This window comes from Gallus gallus, chromosome 16, assembly GCF_016699485.2.
Source record: "Gallus gallus isolate bGalGal1 chromosome 16, bGalGal1.mat.broiler.GRCg7b, whole genome shotgun sequence".
In the NCBI taxonomy this organism is placed as follows: domain Eukaryota; kingdom Metazoa; phylum Chordata; class Aves; order Galliformes; family Phasianidae; genus Gallus; species Gallus gallus.
Genome location: NC_052547.1, coordinates 169,442 through 183,659, shown reverse-complemented (window position 1 = coordinate 183,659; position 14,218 = coordinate 169,442). Strand labels below are relative to the sequence as shown.

The 14,218-nt window shown below is 51.1% G+C and overlaps 1 protein-coding gene across 1 annotated transcript; it reads left to right on the top strand.

Annotated features, from left to right (window-relative positions):
• Positions 1–11,087: 11,087 nt before the first annotated feature.
• LOC100859834 (scavenger receptor cysteine-rich type 1 protein M130-like) lies at positions 11,088–13,935 on the top strand. Its single transcript, XM_025155825.2, has 6 exons — positions 11,088–11,509; positions 11,719–12,027; positions 12,247–12,552; positions 12,698–13,015; positions 13,092–13,406; positions 13,616–13,935. The coding sequence occupies exons 1-6, from the start codon at positions 11,179–11,181 to the stop codon at positions 13,933–13,935; spliced, it is 1,899 nt and encodes a 632-aa protein (XP_025011593.2). The 5' UTR covers positions 11,088–11,178.
• Positions 13,936–14,218: the final 283 nt, after the last annotated feature.

The window sequence follows — 14,218 nt, the reverse complement described above, 5'->3', positions numbered from 1 at the left end:
ACTCTCAGGTGAATCTCATCCGGTCCCATGGACTTGTGGCAGTCCAGTTGGAGTAGCAGGTCTCTGACTGTTTCCTCCTGAATTGTGGGGGATTTAGTCTGCTCCCCAGCCAAGGCTGCCAGGTCAGAGAGTGGAGAAACCTGAGGATAACTGGTCTGACTTTTAAAGACAGATGTAAAGAAGGCATTCAGAACGTCTGCCTTTTCCTTATCCTCAGTGGTCACATTCCCAGCCTCATCCAGTAGAGAATGGAGATTCTCCCTGGTCCTCCTCTTACTGTTGATATACTTGTAAGAGAGTTTCTTGTTCCCTTTTACGCCAGCAGCCAGGTTGAGTTCAAGCTGGGCTTTTGCCTTTCTGATTTTCTCCCTGCACAACTTCTTTGTATTCTTTCCGGGTTGCCCGTCTCTTCTCCCACAGGAGGTAGATTTTGCGGCTCAAGGGGACAGCCTGATCCTGCGCCTTTAAGACTTCCTTCTTGAAGAGCAACCAGCCATCTTGTACCCCTTTACTCTCTAAGACTGAACCCCAGGGCACTCTCCCTACTAGTCTCCTGAACAATTCAAAGTCTGCCCTCCGGAAGTCCAAGGTAGCAGTTTTGCTGTTCCCCCTCCTGACTCCAACAAGAATCGAGAACTCTACCATGTCGTGGTCACTCTGCCCAAGACAGCCCCCAACTTCTACATCTCCCACCAGACCTTTTCTGTTTGTGAACAGCAGGTCTAACGGGGCAGCTTCTCCCGTAAGTTCTCATCATCTGCACCAAGAAGTTGTCCTCCATACATTCCAGAAACCTCCTAGACCGCTTCTTCTGTGCTAAATGGTATTCCCAGCATATGTCGGGGAAGTTGAAGTCCCCCATGAGGACAAGGGCCGGCAGCTTCCGCCAGCTGCTCATACAACAACTCATCTGTCTCTTCATCCTGGTTTGGCGGTCTGTAACAGATGCCCACCAGGATGTCTGCCTTGTCATTCAACCTTATTATCCCCAGTCATAAGTTCAGTAACCTCAAAGCACTCTTTAACACAGAGAGCCACGCCACCGCCCCTCCTTCCTTGCCTATCCTTCCTGAAGAGTTTGTAGCCATCCATTGCAGCACTCCACTCATGGCAGTGGTCTCACCATGTTTCTGTAATGGCAACTAGGTCATAGCCTCTGCACTCTTCTTCTGTTCTTTTTTCCATGCTTCCTCCCTGCTCCTTCTTCTGCATTTGCACTCCTCTTCTGCTGCTCTTTTTTTCCATTTCCTCACTGCTCTTTATTCTTCATCTGCACTCCTCGTCTTTCCCTTCTTCCCTGCTTCCTCCCTCCTCTTTTGTCTGCATCTGAACTCCTTTTCTGCTCTTCTTTCTTCCCTGTCTACTCACTACTTTTTCGTCTGCCCTGTTCTGCTCTTCTTTCTTTTCTGTATAATCACTCACCCTTCTGCATCTGCACTTCTCATCTGCTGTTCTATCATCCCTCTCTTTTCTTCATCTGGGCACCGGTGCTACTGTCCTATCATCCCCGTATTCTTACTGCCCTTTCTTCCACGTCTTTTCCTCTTCTGCTCTTCCTTCTTCCCCGTATCCTCACTCCTTTCTTCTACAGCTGCTCTGCTTCTGCTGTTGTCTTCCTTGTTTCCTCACTCCACTTCTGCATACGCACTCCACATCTGCTGTTCTTTCTTCTGTATCCTCACTGCTTTTTCTTGTGCACTTGCATTCCTCTTATATTCTTCTGCTCTCCTCCTGTGCTGTTCTTTCTTCCGTCTCCTTGCCTCTTTCATCTACATCTGCTTTCTTCTTCTGCTCTTTCTTCACTCTATACTCACTTCTTTCTTCTGCATTCCCCCCCCCCCTTTTCTGATCTTTATTCCGTCTCCTCTCTCCTCTTTATTCTGCATCTGCCCTCTTCTGCTTTCCTTTCTTTCCTGCTTCCTCACTCCTCTTTCTTCTGCATCTGAACTCCTTTTCTGCTCCTCATTCTTCCCTGTATCCTCACTGTTCCTTCCTCTGCTTTCACACTCTTCTTCCCCTGTTCTTTTTCCCTGCTTACTCACTCCTCTTTCTATTGCATCTGCACTTCTCATCTACTGTTATATCATCCCTGTGTCCTCAGTTCTCTTTTTTCCGTACTTTTCTCCTCTTCTGCTGTCCTTTCTTCTATTTATCCTCACTACTTTTCTTCATCTGCATGCTGCTGCTGCTGCTGTTTTCCATTCTCTTCTCTCCTCCTCGTCTGCTGTTCTTGTTTTACTGTTTCCTCACTGCTCTTTATTCTTAATCTGCTCTCCTGTTATTCATTCTTGTCTCACTCTTACTTTTGCATTGGCACTTCTCTACAGCTGTTCTTAGTTCCTCGTATCTTCATTCTTCTTTCTTCTGCATCTGCTCTCTTCTCTTCTTTTTTTTTTTTTTTTTGTGTGTGTGTGTATGCATGCTCCTCTTCCTTCTGCATCTGTTCTTCTCTTCTGTTTTCCTTTTTTTTCCCCACATCCTCACTGTTTTGCATCTGCATTCCTCTTCTCCTATTCTTGTTTTCCCCTGACTCCTCACTCCTTTCTTCTGCATCTGCACTCCTCTACCACTGTTCTTTCTTTCCTCTCTCCTCAGTCCTCTTTCTTCTGCATCCGTGTTCCTCGTCTGCTTTCACTTCTTCCCTCTATCTGTGCTCCTTTTTCTTCTGCATCTGTGCAGCTTTTCTCCTGTTTTCTTCAGTCTCCTCTCACCTATTCCTTCTGCCTCTGCTCTCCTCTCTGCTTTTCTTTGTTCCCTGTGTTCTCACTACTTCTGCATCTGTTCCTCATCTGTTTTTTTTCTCTCTGTCTTCACTTTTTTCTTCTGACAGCCCTGCTCTTCTTTATTCCCTATATCATGTCCTGTCTTCTGTTGCTGTTGTTTCTTTCCCTATATCTTCTCTCCTCTTCTTCTGACTGTACTCCTCTTCTGATCTTTGTGTCCCCACACCTCTTCATCTACACTCTTCTGTTCTTTTTCACTGTCCTCTCCTTTCTTCTTCATCCTGTTTTTTACCCTCATCCTTTTTCCTTATCCTTTACCCTTATCCTTGTTCCTCCGCTCTGTTTTCCTGCAGAGGTAGGTGTAAGGTGAGATGCTCAGGTGAAATTTCCTTCCTTGCACCAACAGCCTGTTTGTGTCCATGTGATGCGCAGTGAAGAGAAGCCAGCTGTTCTGTGAGTAAGCCTCCCAAACAGGAATAATGGTTCTGGCCTTTTTGGCAAGGCCCTCACAAGAAGGCTTTAGACAGGCTGGTTATTTGTCAACTGTGTCAACATATTGTGCTACATTGTGAACAGCAGCTCCTGCCCTCATTTTGAAAGGAAGTTTAGCAAAAGTCTGTACATGTTTTATTCTACTGCAAGAACATAATCTACTTTTCTGCTTCAAAAACACACTCTACTTCTCACACTGCTAAAGAGTCTGTCTGCTTTTTCCTTTGAGGTCTCCTTTAGATCCTGAAAGTCTGCTCCCTGGTCTCCCTGGAGCCTTCCCTCCTCCAGGCTGCACAGCCCCAGCTCTCTCAGCCTGTCCTTGCAGGGGAGGCATTCCATAGTTTGCATCATTTTTGTAGCCCTCCTGTGGATGCACTCTAACAGGGCCATGTCTCTCCTGTACTGAGGACCCCACTACTGGATGTAACAGTCCAGGTGAGCTCTCACCAGAGCAAAGTAGATGGTCAGGATCACCTCCCTCACCCTGCTCGCCACGCTTCTTTGGATGAAGTGCAGGGTATGGGTGGCTTTCTAGGCTGCAAGAGCACCTTGCTGGCTCATGTCCAGCTGCCATCCATCAGTACCCCCAAGTTCATTTCAACAGCACTGCGCTCTCTCCTTTCATCCCCCAGCTGGAAGTGCTGGTAGGGATTGCCACAACCCGTTGTAGCATGGTTGCTACAGCCCAGGCAGCCTCCAATCCTGATGTCACCAATCGGTTCATTTATATGGGTAAGCAGCAGGTCCAGTACTGCATACCCCCTGGTGAGTCCATCAATTACTTGACTCAGGAAGTTGTCCTGAATGCATTCCAGGAGCCTCCTGAATTGCCTACAGCAGATGTCTGGATGGTTAAAGTCCCTCAGCAGGACATGTGCTTGTGAACACAATGCCTCCTGTAGCTGGAGGTAGAAAGCCTCATTGACAGCCTCTGACTGATCTGATGGCCTGTAATAGACACCAATCACAAGGCTTCCTTCACTGCCTCAGTCTCTAACTGTCATCCACTGGCTTTCAACTTGCTCATGACTGTTCTTTCGGGATAGCTCTTCACATTCTATTCCTTTCCTGGTGTAGATAGCAACACCCCCACCCCTCCTTCTTCACCTGTCCCTTCTGAACAGCTTGCAGCCATTAATAGCCACACTCCAGTCATGGGAATCATCTCACCAAGTTTCAGTGACAACTATATCATGGTTTTCAAGAAGCACAGTAGTTTCGAGCTCCTCCTCTTTGTTTCCCAAGCTGTGTGTTGAGGCACTGCAGCTGGGCAGCTGGTCTTGTTACTCCCTGAAAGGATAACACCTCTCTACTACAGTTATGCCATCCCACACCTTATGATGGGAAGGCTCACTATCCCCCCTCTCCCTCTTCATACTTAGTTTATAGCCCTCTCCATGAGTCATCCGCAAGCTTGCTGAGGGTGCACTCAATCCCACTGTCAGTGTCATGGATGAAGACATTAAACAGCACCAGTCCCAGTACTTATTCATGACAGGCATTGCTCATCACTGATCTGATCCCAGCATTGAGCCACTGATTACTACTCTCTGGGACTGGTCTTGCAACCGGTTATTTGTCCAACAAACAGTCCACCCATCAAATTTGTATCTTTCCAATTGAAGAGAAGGGTGTCGTGGGGAACCATCCCAAAGTTCCTACTGAAGTCCAGATAGATGACATCAGTGTCTTTTCCCTTCTCCTTTGACACAGTTACTCCATCATATGAGGCCCCTTGGTTGGTCAGGCAGGACCTGCCCTTGCTGAAACCATGCTAGTTCTCCCATATCACGTCCCATTCTTCCATATGCCTTAGTGCAGCCTCCAGGAAGATCTGCTCCGTGATCTTTTCCAACACAGCGTTGAGGCTGACAAGTCAGTAGATCCCTGCGTGGTCCTTTCTACGCTTCTTAAAAATGGGTGTGATGTTGCCCTTTTTCCAGTCACCAGGAAAGTCAGCAGGATGGGTATTGTTCCCCCAGTTCCCATCTTCAGAACCATCCTCCCAAGAGCTGTGCGCAGAGCAGTCAGCAGTGAAGACTGAAGCAAAACACGTGTCAATTGTTAAGTGAGGGATACTTCCCTCTGGAAAGATAGGCCTTGTAGAAGTCTAATAGAGAGACATGATCAAAATGCATGAGACGTTTTTCTGTAACTTGAGCTAGCACTGCACTACGCCATCCCAGTGTCCTGGTTTCAGCTCAGTCAGTGCCAATCTCACACCGATGTTTGGTTGTTGCCAAGTGCTAGGTGCACACCTGGCACTGCTCAGTGGGGAAGAATCGCCCCTTTGGGGCAAGGGGAAGAATCCTTCTGCTCCAAGCAGAGATGAGGGTCTAGTTTCCCTTGTATTGCCAGCTACTGGGGTCTGTCACCGCAGGGTTGGACGCCAGCTTAGCTTCTTCCCCCTGCGGGGACATAAAACAGAGCAGTCGGTCTGCTCATGTCAGTGTACAGCACCATGCTTTCATCTCTTGCTCAGATTCCTATGCTGTCTGGTGATTTTCTCTTGCAACCTTGACGTTTCCTCAAAAATGTCACCAAGCTGAGCACACTTGCACTCACAACAACCAGCTCTGCCCTCAGGCTCCAGCAGGGCTTCCAGATTCTGGAGTTTCTCACAGCTGAAGGTCTGAGCAGCACTTCCACTCCTCAGCAGGTCTGCTGAGGGAAGCTGGTGGCCCCTCTGGTCTCGGTTCCCACCTCAGTCCTACCATTGTGGCAAGTGGTCACCGTATTCACTCCTGGAAAAGAGAAGATGGGCCCCCTGCTGCCCTCCCTGTGCACCCTCTGGCATGAACTATTGCAGACATTGGCCTATGCCAGACTAGAGGCAGAGAGGAAGCCAGGCTACCTGAGGTCTTAGCCCCAAGCTGAACTGTCAATTCAAGCATGGAGTACTACCTGCTTCTGTACTTGCCATGTTACTTCAGTGCAAGTGCCCACTCTGCCTTGAGACAGAGCCTGAGGGAACAACACGGTCTGTGCAGAAATTCTGCTTCACTGCTCGAACCCATGCTTTCCTCCTCCACCCTTGCATCTTGAGGTGTTCTCTTTTTGGAATCATCTGCTGCAGTTCTTTCTATGTCTAAACCTAAACTGAAAGGTAAAGGAGGAAAAGTCAGTCTTGATTGCCTGTGTTTTAGATCTGCTTCCTTCTGTTAAATGTTTATGTTGATTTTCAGAGGAGGATAATTTACCAGTGACACCAGAGATGTGAGACTTCAATAATGAGTTCCATCTATTTCTCTGCTGTGCCTGTGAGAATTTGTTTTCCCCAAGCTCGCTCACCAATCAAACAAGAGCCAGCCTATAGATGCCCTGCAAAATAAAGCTTATCGATCTCTTCCACCTTTCTCTCACTCTGCATGGACTGTATGGGAGGAAGTTAAGTTGCTCAGCCTGAAGTATCTGCACAGCAGTACCTTTTGAGAGGCTCCTCCTAATTTTTATTTATTTATTTATTCTAATATGGACCGTTCTTAAGAATTTGAAGGTGAATTTTTTTTCCCCTCCGAAAAGTATGGCATTTAGATTAGGATGTTGGATAGTAATAGCAATTAGAAACTCTTTGGAAACAACTGCATTAGTGTGCAGAATAGCAGCAGGAGATAATGTGTGACAGATGCACTTCTGCAATATCTTTGTCTGTGATGTACAGAAGGCCTGCCAGCAAGGGAGAAGAAAAGGAAGGATAAAGTCTTCCATCCAGACTGTGGCAGTCAGATGAACTGGAGTTGGCCATGGGACAAGGAAATGAAACTGTCGTTACTGAATTCATCCTCGAGGGTTTCTCAGGGCTTAATCAAAGGCTACAGCTATTTCTCTCTCTGGTCTTTCTACTCATCTACCTGACAACGGTGATGGGGAATGCACCCATCATTTTCCTCGTGTGTGTGGATAACCGCCTGCAAATCCCTATGTACTTTTTCATTGGCAATCTGGCATTCCTGGAAATCTGCTTTACATCCTGCACAAGCATCAAATTGTTGGTGATTCTGAGCTCTGGCAGGAGAACAATCTCTGTAAGTGGCTGCTTTGTCCAGTCCCATTTCTACTTTGCCCTGGGATGTATGGAGTTGATTCTCCTTGTGGTCATGCCCTTTGACCGTTACCTTGCCATCTGCCAGCCTTTGCGCTATGCTGCCATCATGACGCAGCAGCTCTGCATCCTCCTGGTTGTTGCTGCTTGGGTCGCAGGCTTCACATTCATGAGTTACCACCTGGTACTGCTCTCAAAGCTCACTTTCTGTGGTTCAAACAAGATCCAGCACTTTTTTTGTGACAACTCCCCCTTGTTCCAGCTGTCCTGCTCTGACACCAACTTGCTCTGGAGAATAGACTCCGTTTTGATCCTGTTTGCTGTGCTGGCTTCATTGTGTTTAACTCTGTCATCTTATGTGTGCATCTTGTTCTGTATTCTACGCATGCCTTCCAGGAGGAAAAAAGCTTTTGCTACTTGTTCTTCCCATCTCACCAGCTTGGCCATTGCATTTGGAAGCTGCCTTGATCTCTATTCACATCCCTCGGAACGTGTTTCTTTGGAGACCAACAAACTTGTGGCTTTACTGAACACTGTCCTGTACCCGTTCTTAAACCCTTTCATCTACAGCCTTAGAAACAAGCTTGTGGTGCTGGTCCTGAAGGATACCATTGCCCATGCAACAGCACAGCTTTTCCCTCAGTCACGATGCATTTCTGGACAGCAATTCTAATTATCTGTTATTGTACCTAATGCTGCTAGGGCTGTCGGACACACTATGTAGAGGAGAAGCATTTTTGGATTGCAGAAGTGTTCTAAAGGGATGCTTAGGGAGGTTCCAAAGGCAGGAAAACTGGGAATTTGGGTGATTTAAGGTGGGACGAGTGTGGGAAGAAAACAAGGGGTTAGGAGATTGAAAGGGCTAGTCAAGTGCACATTTATCTGGTACTGCCCTGCACCTGATCTGTACAATTTGTCTTGTCTTCCATTAAACTCTGTCTGTTCCTACCTCTTTCTTGAGTGAAGTTCTCTCTCTTCTGCCCGACGTGTACATGGGAATGCAGCCATCAGACAAGAACAAGGGTGCCAAAAGGACCATGGGTGGTAGGTGTCAGATACCAGAGAGAGCAGAGTGTGGGGACTTAATGAATTTAGGTGTGTGTGTGACTGGGGTGGTCTGTGCCCACAGCTGGACTGCAGCTATGGCCATGGAGGCTTATATATTTAGGCGCCCACAACTGGGGCCCCGAGTGGGACCCCAGGGCAGATCCTGGACAGACTGAGAGTCTGAGCCCAGCTGCTAAGGGTATGTTCCATAAATAGATAGATAGACAGATAGGCAGGCAGGCAGACAAATGGAGGTAGCATATATGTATGTATATTTTACATATCCCACTAACATTTCTCCATCCTGTTCAGCTACTGAGGAGATTGTGATAAGGCTGTTGCTGCTAACTCTGTTTGCCAACTAGAATTATGCCATGGCACTAAGGTAAATAGAGCACTGCCTGCATCAAGAGGCTTTGAAAGCACAGGGGAAAGGACAGCCTTCTGCTATGAACAGCTGTCCTATACTCATTTTCCCGTGTCCCAGCACTTCAAGGCAGACCCCAGAGAGCCCTGGGGGACAACCGTACCCACTTCTGCTGTGGCCTGACCCAAGCCTGGTTCTCCTCATCCTTAACAGCAAAATCAACAAGGAAGCCTGCTGGTAATGCACTGACAGTTGGGAATTCCTTTCAGGCTGTCTGTCTGTATACCTCATATCCAGAAGGTACCCCTATCTCTGCTGGGGCTCACAAGTCCACCACCAGTTTCATGGCAAAACCAAACACCAGGGTCACTTCCTGAGGCCAAACCTGAGGCCAAGCTCCATTAAGGAAATGCGGGAGAGGCTGGGTCCTATATTGTTTTACATTCACCGGTAACATGGAGGGAAGGATAGAGTGCCTGCTGTGTCCAGAAAAGTGGCAGATTCATTGATTTATAAGGACACATGGAGTGTGAGAACGTTGATTTCAGGAGAGCTGTCTGACTGAAGTCTTCAGAAGTGGCATGATAAGGAAAAAGCAGTAAGTAAATATGATGGAACATAGATCTGAATTCAAAAACATGAAGGCAGCTCAGTATCCTTTGGTCATTAATGCAGGACATACACGGAGTGTCTGTCAAACAGTCAACATAATTCCTGCCAGTTATTAATGCCTTCTGGGTCTGGCTGGGATGGATATTCTCTTCCCCACTGCAGCCCATGTTGTGCTTTGTTTTATATACCATCCCTATAACCCATGAGCTCACAACATAAGCTATGTCACATCACTGCTGTTACCCCACGGCCATGTGTCTCAGCGTAGTGTGGCCACTGTGGTCAGTGGGATGTCACGGGTCAGGACCCTGCCCCATGCCTGTGAGGCTGAAGGAGCAGCCCCCGCAGCCCAGGCTGGTGCAGCCGTAGTGAAGGTGGCTCGGGGACACCGCAGTGACGTGCCCGGGCACAGAGCCAGGAGGAAACCACCATCTTCCTGCCTGAGCGCTGTGACACGGGGCTGTGGTTTGTGCACCTGCAGCGGTGGGTGGGCTCCAACTCCCAATCTTCTGTGAGGAATAACGGCCCCTGGGTGACATGGTGAATACTGGGGACACTTCTGAGCCCCTAGACTTGGTCTGCAGGTTCTACTCTGCTGCCGGGGCAGGATCTGTCCCAGCTTCAGCTCCTTCTGGGGACCCCATATGGGGCTTACCATGGAAGAGTGGGTGAGCTGGCTCTTCCAGTATGGGGCTCTGACCTTGCCCAAGGACTTTTCCCAGCTACTGCTCCTGTTACAGCAAGGTCTGCAGCAGGGCTAGGGGCTGTTCCCCTCCCTTACAGATGCAGCCCTGGTGCAGTCCCAACCCTGTGGTTCCTGCAGCATGGGGCCAGCTGGACATTCATATGTTGGTTTGTTGGGCATTTGCAGCACAAGAGATGCTCAGCGCTCCTGCAGAGTGCAACCAGTGATATGGTATGGTGATAGACCCCTGTCCTCTCACAGCCAACGCGGTGCCATGGTGATTCCTGTCACAGTGACATGACACCCACAGCGGAGCCGTCCCTCATATATGGTCATGAACAGCTCTGGAGAAGTTCATTGGAGGGTTGGGCGGCCTTGGAGGGGAGATAACTTCTGATAAAGTCTAAAAAGGAGACTGCTACTTTGATTGGCTTCTTCTGCTTCTGCGTAATCAGCTGCAGAGATATATTGCTCTCCTGTTGTCATTGTCCCCCAAAGTCCCCAGGAGCTGTAGCAGATAGTTGGGCACTGCAGGGCTGTGCCAGCAGGACAGGAGGCTCAGGATGGGGACAGAAGGACTCCTATTCCCTCAGGTGCTGTGGTTCCTCCTCTGGGTGCAGCTGTGCAGAGGTAAGTGCCAACTGCCTTGACCAGAAGTCCACGCTGGCCTGGGGCCAGTGAGCACCAGTGGTCATTGGGATCCCTCTGGGAAGGAGATTTCTTTCTAAGTGCCACTGAAACAAGGGCAGAAGTTGCTGAAGTACATGGACCTTGTGCTATATTCTGTGTCTTTCTGGGTGGAGTGTATCATAATTTTCCAGGACTACCGACTTTATGGCAGCCAGCCCTGGTTATATTTCCAGACAATGAAGCACCCTTCTGTGTCCCTTGCTCACCAGCACAATGCTCTTGGTGCTGTTGGTGGCCCAGCTGGTATTGGTGGCACTCAGTAATCTCCAGAGCACAGCCAGACTCCTCAGGGTCATCGCTGAGAATTCTGGTCAAGCAGGATGTGATCTTCTGGGTTGGGGTGATCCTCGGGATGAGTGTGGTGCTTCCTGGGAACATGGAAAGCCCTGGGGGTGGTAGTGAGTCTGGTGATGTTGAGACAGGCAATGCAGCGTCTCCCACTCCAGATCTTGTGACCGTGACTGTGCCTGGGTGTCAGGGGTGCCCCTTTTTGAAGCCTGGGTCTCTCCTGAAATATCTCATGTTGATGTTTGAAGGGGCAGCAGAGGTGAGGCTGGCGGATGGCAGCGGGCGCTGTGATGGGAGAGTGGAGGTGAAACATCAGAACCGGTGGGGGACTGTGTGTCGTTTCAATTGGGATCAGAAGGATGCAGCGGTGGTTTGTAAGCAGCTGGGCTGTGGGTCAGTAATCAGTGCTGCACGGAGTAAAAGATTTGTGCTAGGATCTGGCCCCATTTGGATGGATTATGTCGGCTGTCGAGGCACCGAGTCTGCCCTGTCTGACTGCACACACAGAGGATGGGGTAAACATTACTGCATACATGAATATGATGTTGGAGTTACATGTACAGGTGAGGTATTAGCCACTCCTGACCTCTGGCTAGATTTGTGGGATCAATAAATAGATATCGTATGTGGCCAGTTGTGCTGTTATTGCTGGTCCCTGGGGAATGGCCATTGGGCCCTTCTTGGTCCCCAGTTGAGGTGGAGGTGAGGAGGGACATGGGCATGGAATTGCCAGAGGGCTCTGGGACCCCACAGGTGCCTTTGTTCACTCCAGGATTTGTCCGTCTGGTTGGAGGGGACAACCGCTGCTCAGGACGAGTGGAGATCAATGACAGGGATGGGTGGAAATCTGTCTGTGACTCACACTTTGGTGCCAAAGCTGCTGATGTGGTCTGCAGAGATCTTCAGTGTGGCAGAGCTCTGTCCGTCACCAGAGCAAGTCCCTCTGGAGAAGGGACCGGTCCCATCTGGGACAGAGAGCTGCAGTGTGTGGGGAATGAATCCACCCTCTCCTCCTGCCCCATGGGGACTCCTAAGGACCAGCCCTGCACCCAGACAAGCACTGCTGCTGTCAGCTGCACACGTAAGGGCTCAGGGAAGGCTGTTGGATACTGAGTGTGTGCCAGGGACAGGGACAGGGCTGTGTCGAGTGTGAGGTCAGGAGGGTGATGTGGTATTCTGTATCCCTAAGGCAGTGCTGAAGGAGGAGGCTTCATGTTGTCCCTTTGGCCTCTCCTCCGTCTCCTGAGGGAACGAGAGCACAAATCACTCTCCTCCATCCTCCTCTGTCCAGAATTCACAGGGTTCAGGCTGGTGAATGGCAGCACGGCATGCATGGGCAGGGTGGAAGTGGAGGTGCAGGGAACATGGGGCACCCTTTGTGCCTCCCGCTGGGACCTCTTGGACGCCCACGTTCTCTGCCATCACCTCGGCTGTGGGTTTGCGGTGTCCGTTCCTGAAGGAGGGCAATTTGGGAGAGGAACCGGCCCGGTCTGGGGTGACTCGTTCCATTGTGAGGGGACTGAGTCCAGCCTGGATCAGTGCCCGGTGACCGCCCTGGGGGCCTCTCCGTGCTCCCATGAGAACAATGCTGCCGTCATTTGCTCAGGTGTGTGTCAGGATAATGCTGCAGGAATTCCACCTTGTGTTCCACATGGCCACCCAAAAGTTGGGGATCCCCTGGCATCACCAGGCTGAACCTCTCCCCGGAGAAATCCTGCAGTGTGCATTTGTGGCATTTCTGCTCTCCCCAGGCCCGCCTCACAACGCATCTCTAAGACTGGTGGGTGGAGGGAGCCGGTGCGACGGGCGCGTGGAGATCTTCCAGCGCGGGACATGGGGCAGAGTCCTGGATGATCAGTGGGACATGGAGGACGCTAGCGTGGTGTGCCGGCAGCTGCGCTGCGGGGAGGCAGAGGCAGCCTACACTGTGCCGAGGGCCGAGCGAGGGACGGGCCCCGTGGGGCTGCGCGGGGTGCGGTGTGCAGGCCACGAGGCCAGCCTGAGCCTCTGCAACACATCCCTGCCCGAGGCCACGGGGATCATGGAAGACGTGGGGGCCGTGTGCCAGGGTGAGCAACGCGTCCATTAGATGCAGGACTGGGCGGGCAGCCAGACTCTGACAGCTGGGGCTTCCCCCCATTGCAGGGAGCCGCCAGGTCCGGCTGGTGGATGGGGCTGGGCGATGTGCAGGGAGAGTGGAGATCTACTACCGGGGGCAGTGGGGCACGGTCTGCGACGATGCCTGGGACACGGCCGACGCCAACGTGGTTTGCCGCCAGCTGAGCTGCGGATGGGCCGTGGAGGCGGCTGGCTCGGCTCACTTTGGGGAGGGCTCTGGGCACATCTGGCTGGATGGCGTGAACTGCTCTGGGGACGAAACTGCTCTCTGGAACTGCTCTGCTGAGGCCTGGGGACAGCACGACTGCGGGCACAAGGAGGATGCGGGAGTCGTCTGCTCAGGTGTGTGCTGGGAGCCCGGGACAGGGAGGCTGGGGGGCTGAGGCCACCAAAGGCCGCTTCCCGAGCCTGTCCTGGGGACGCCCCATCCACCAGTCCAGCTGGGGGCAGTGGGGAGCACAGCCACCCTAATCCTGAGCAGGGAGCACAGGGGGCTTCCTCTCTCCAGCCCCAAACCAGCAAGTGCCCCCTGGGGCCTTTCCTCCTTCCAGAATTCATGGCCCTGAGGCTGGAGAACAGCGATGGCTGCTCCGGGCGCCTGCAAGTTTTCTACAATGGGACGTGGGGGAGTGTATGCTCCAACTCGATGACTCCTCACACGGCGAAACTGGTGTGCAAGGAGCTGGGCTGTGGGGATGGAGGGACCCGGGAAATCAGCATCTTCTATGGCAGGGTGAATGGCACCGCGTGGCTGGATCACGTGCAGTGTGGGGAGAGCAACAGCTCCTTCTGGCAGTGTCCCTCTGATCCCTGGGAACTGCAGTCGTATGATGATGTGCGAGACGAGGACCAACATCACCTGCAATGGTAAGTGAGCCACCCGGGCACAAGATCCTGCTTCCCTCACCATGACCAAGGCGTCACTGGGGAGGTGCAAGCAGAGGTCCTCCCTGCTGTCCTCTGCACAGGTTCCTTCACTGCTACATTTCCTTCTGCAGGGAGAAAGCCGGAAAGGACGCCGGTAGCTGCGTGCCCCAATTCCACGAGCTGCACAGGTGGGAGCTCCTTCTCTGTGTGACTTCTGGCCCAGTCACGCTGGTGCCATGGGAGGTCACTGCCTCTGCAGACAGGGAGAAGATCCGTGCTGTGGGAGG

Coding starts and splice junctions, on each gene's coding strand:
- LOC100859834 (XM_025155825.2), top strand. CDS start 11,179: ATGTTGATGTTTGAAGGGGCAGCAGAGGTGAGGCTGGCGGATGGCAGC. Junction 12,028..12,246: donor TGCTGCTGTCAGCTGCACAC/GTAAGGGCTCAG, acceptor CAGAATTCACAG/GGTTCAGGCTGGTGAATGGC. Junction 13,016..13,091: donor CGTGGGGGCCGTGTGCCAGG/GTGAGCAACGCG, acceptor CCCCCATTGCAG/GGAGCCGCCAGGTCCGGCTG.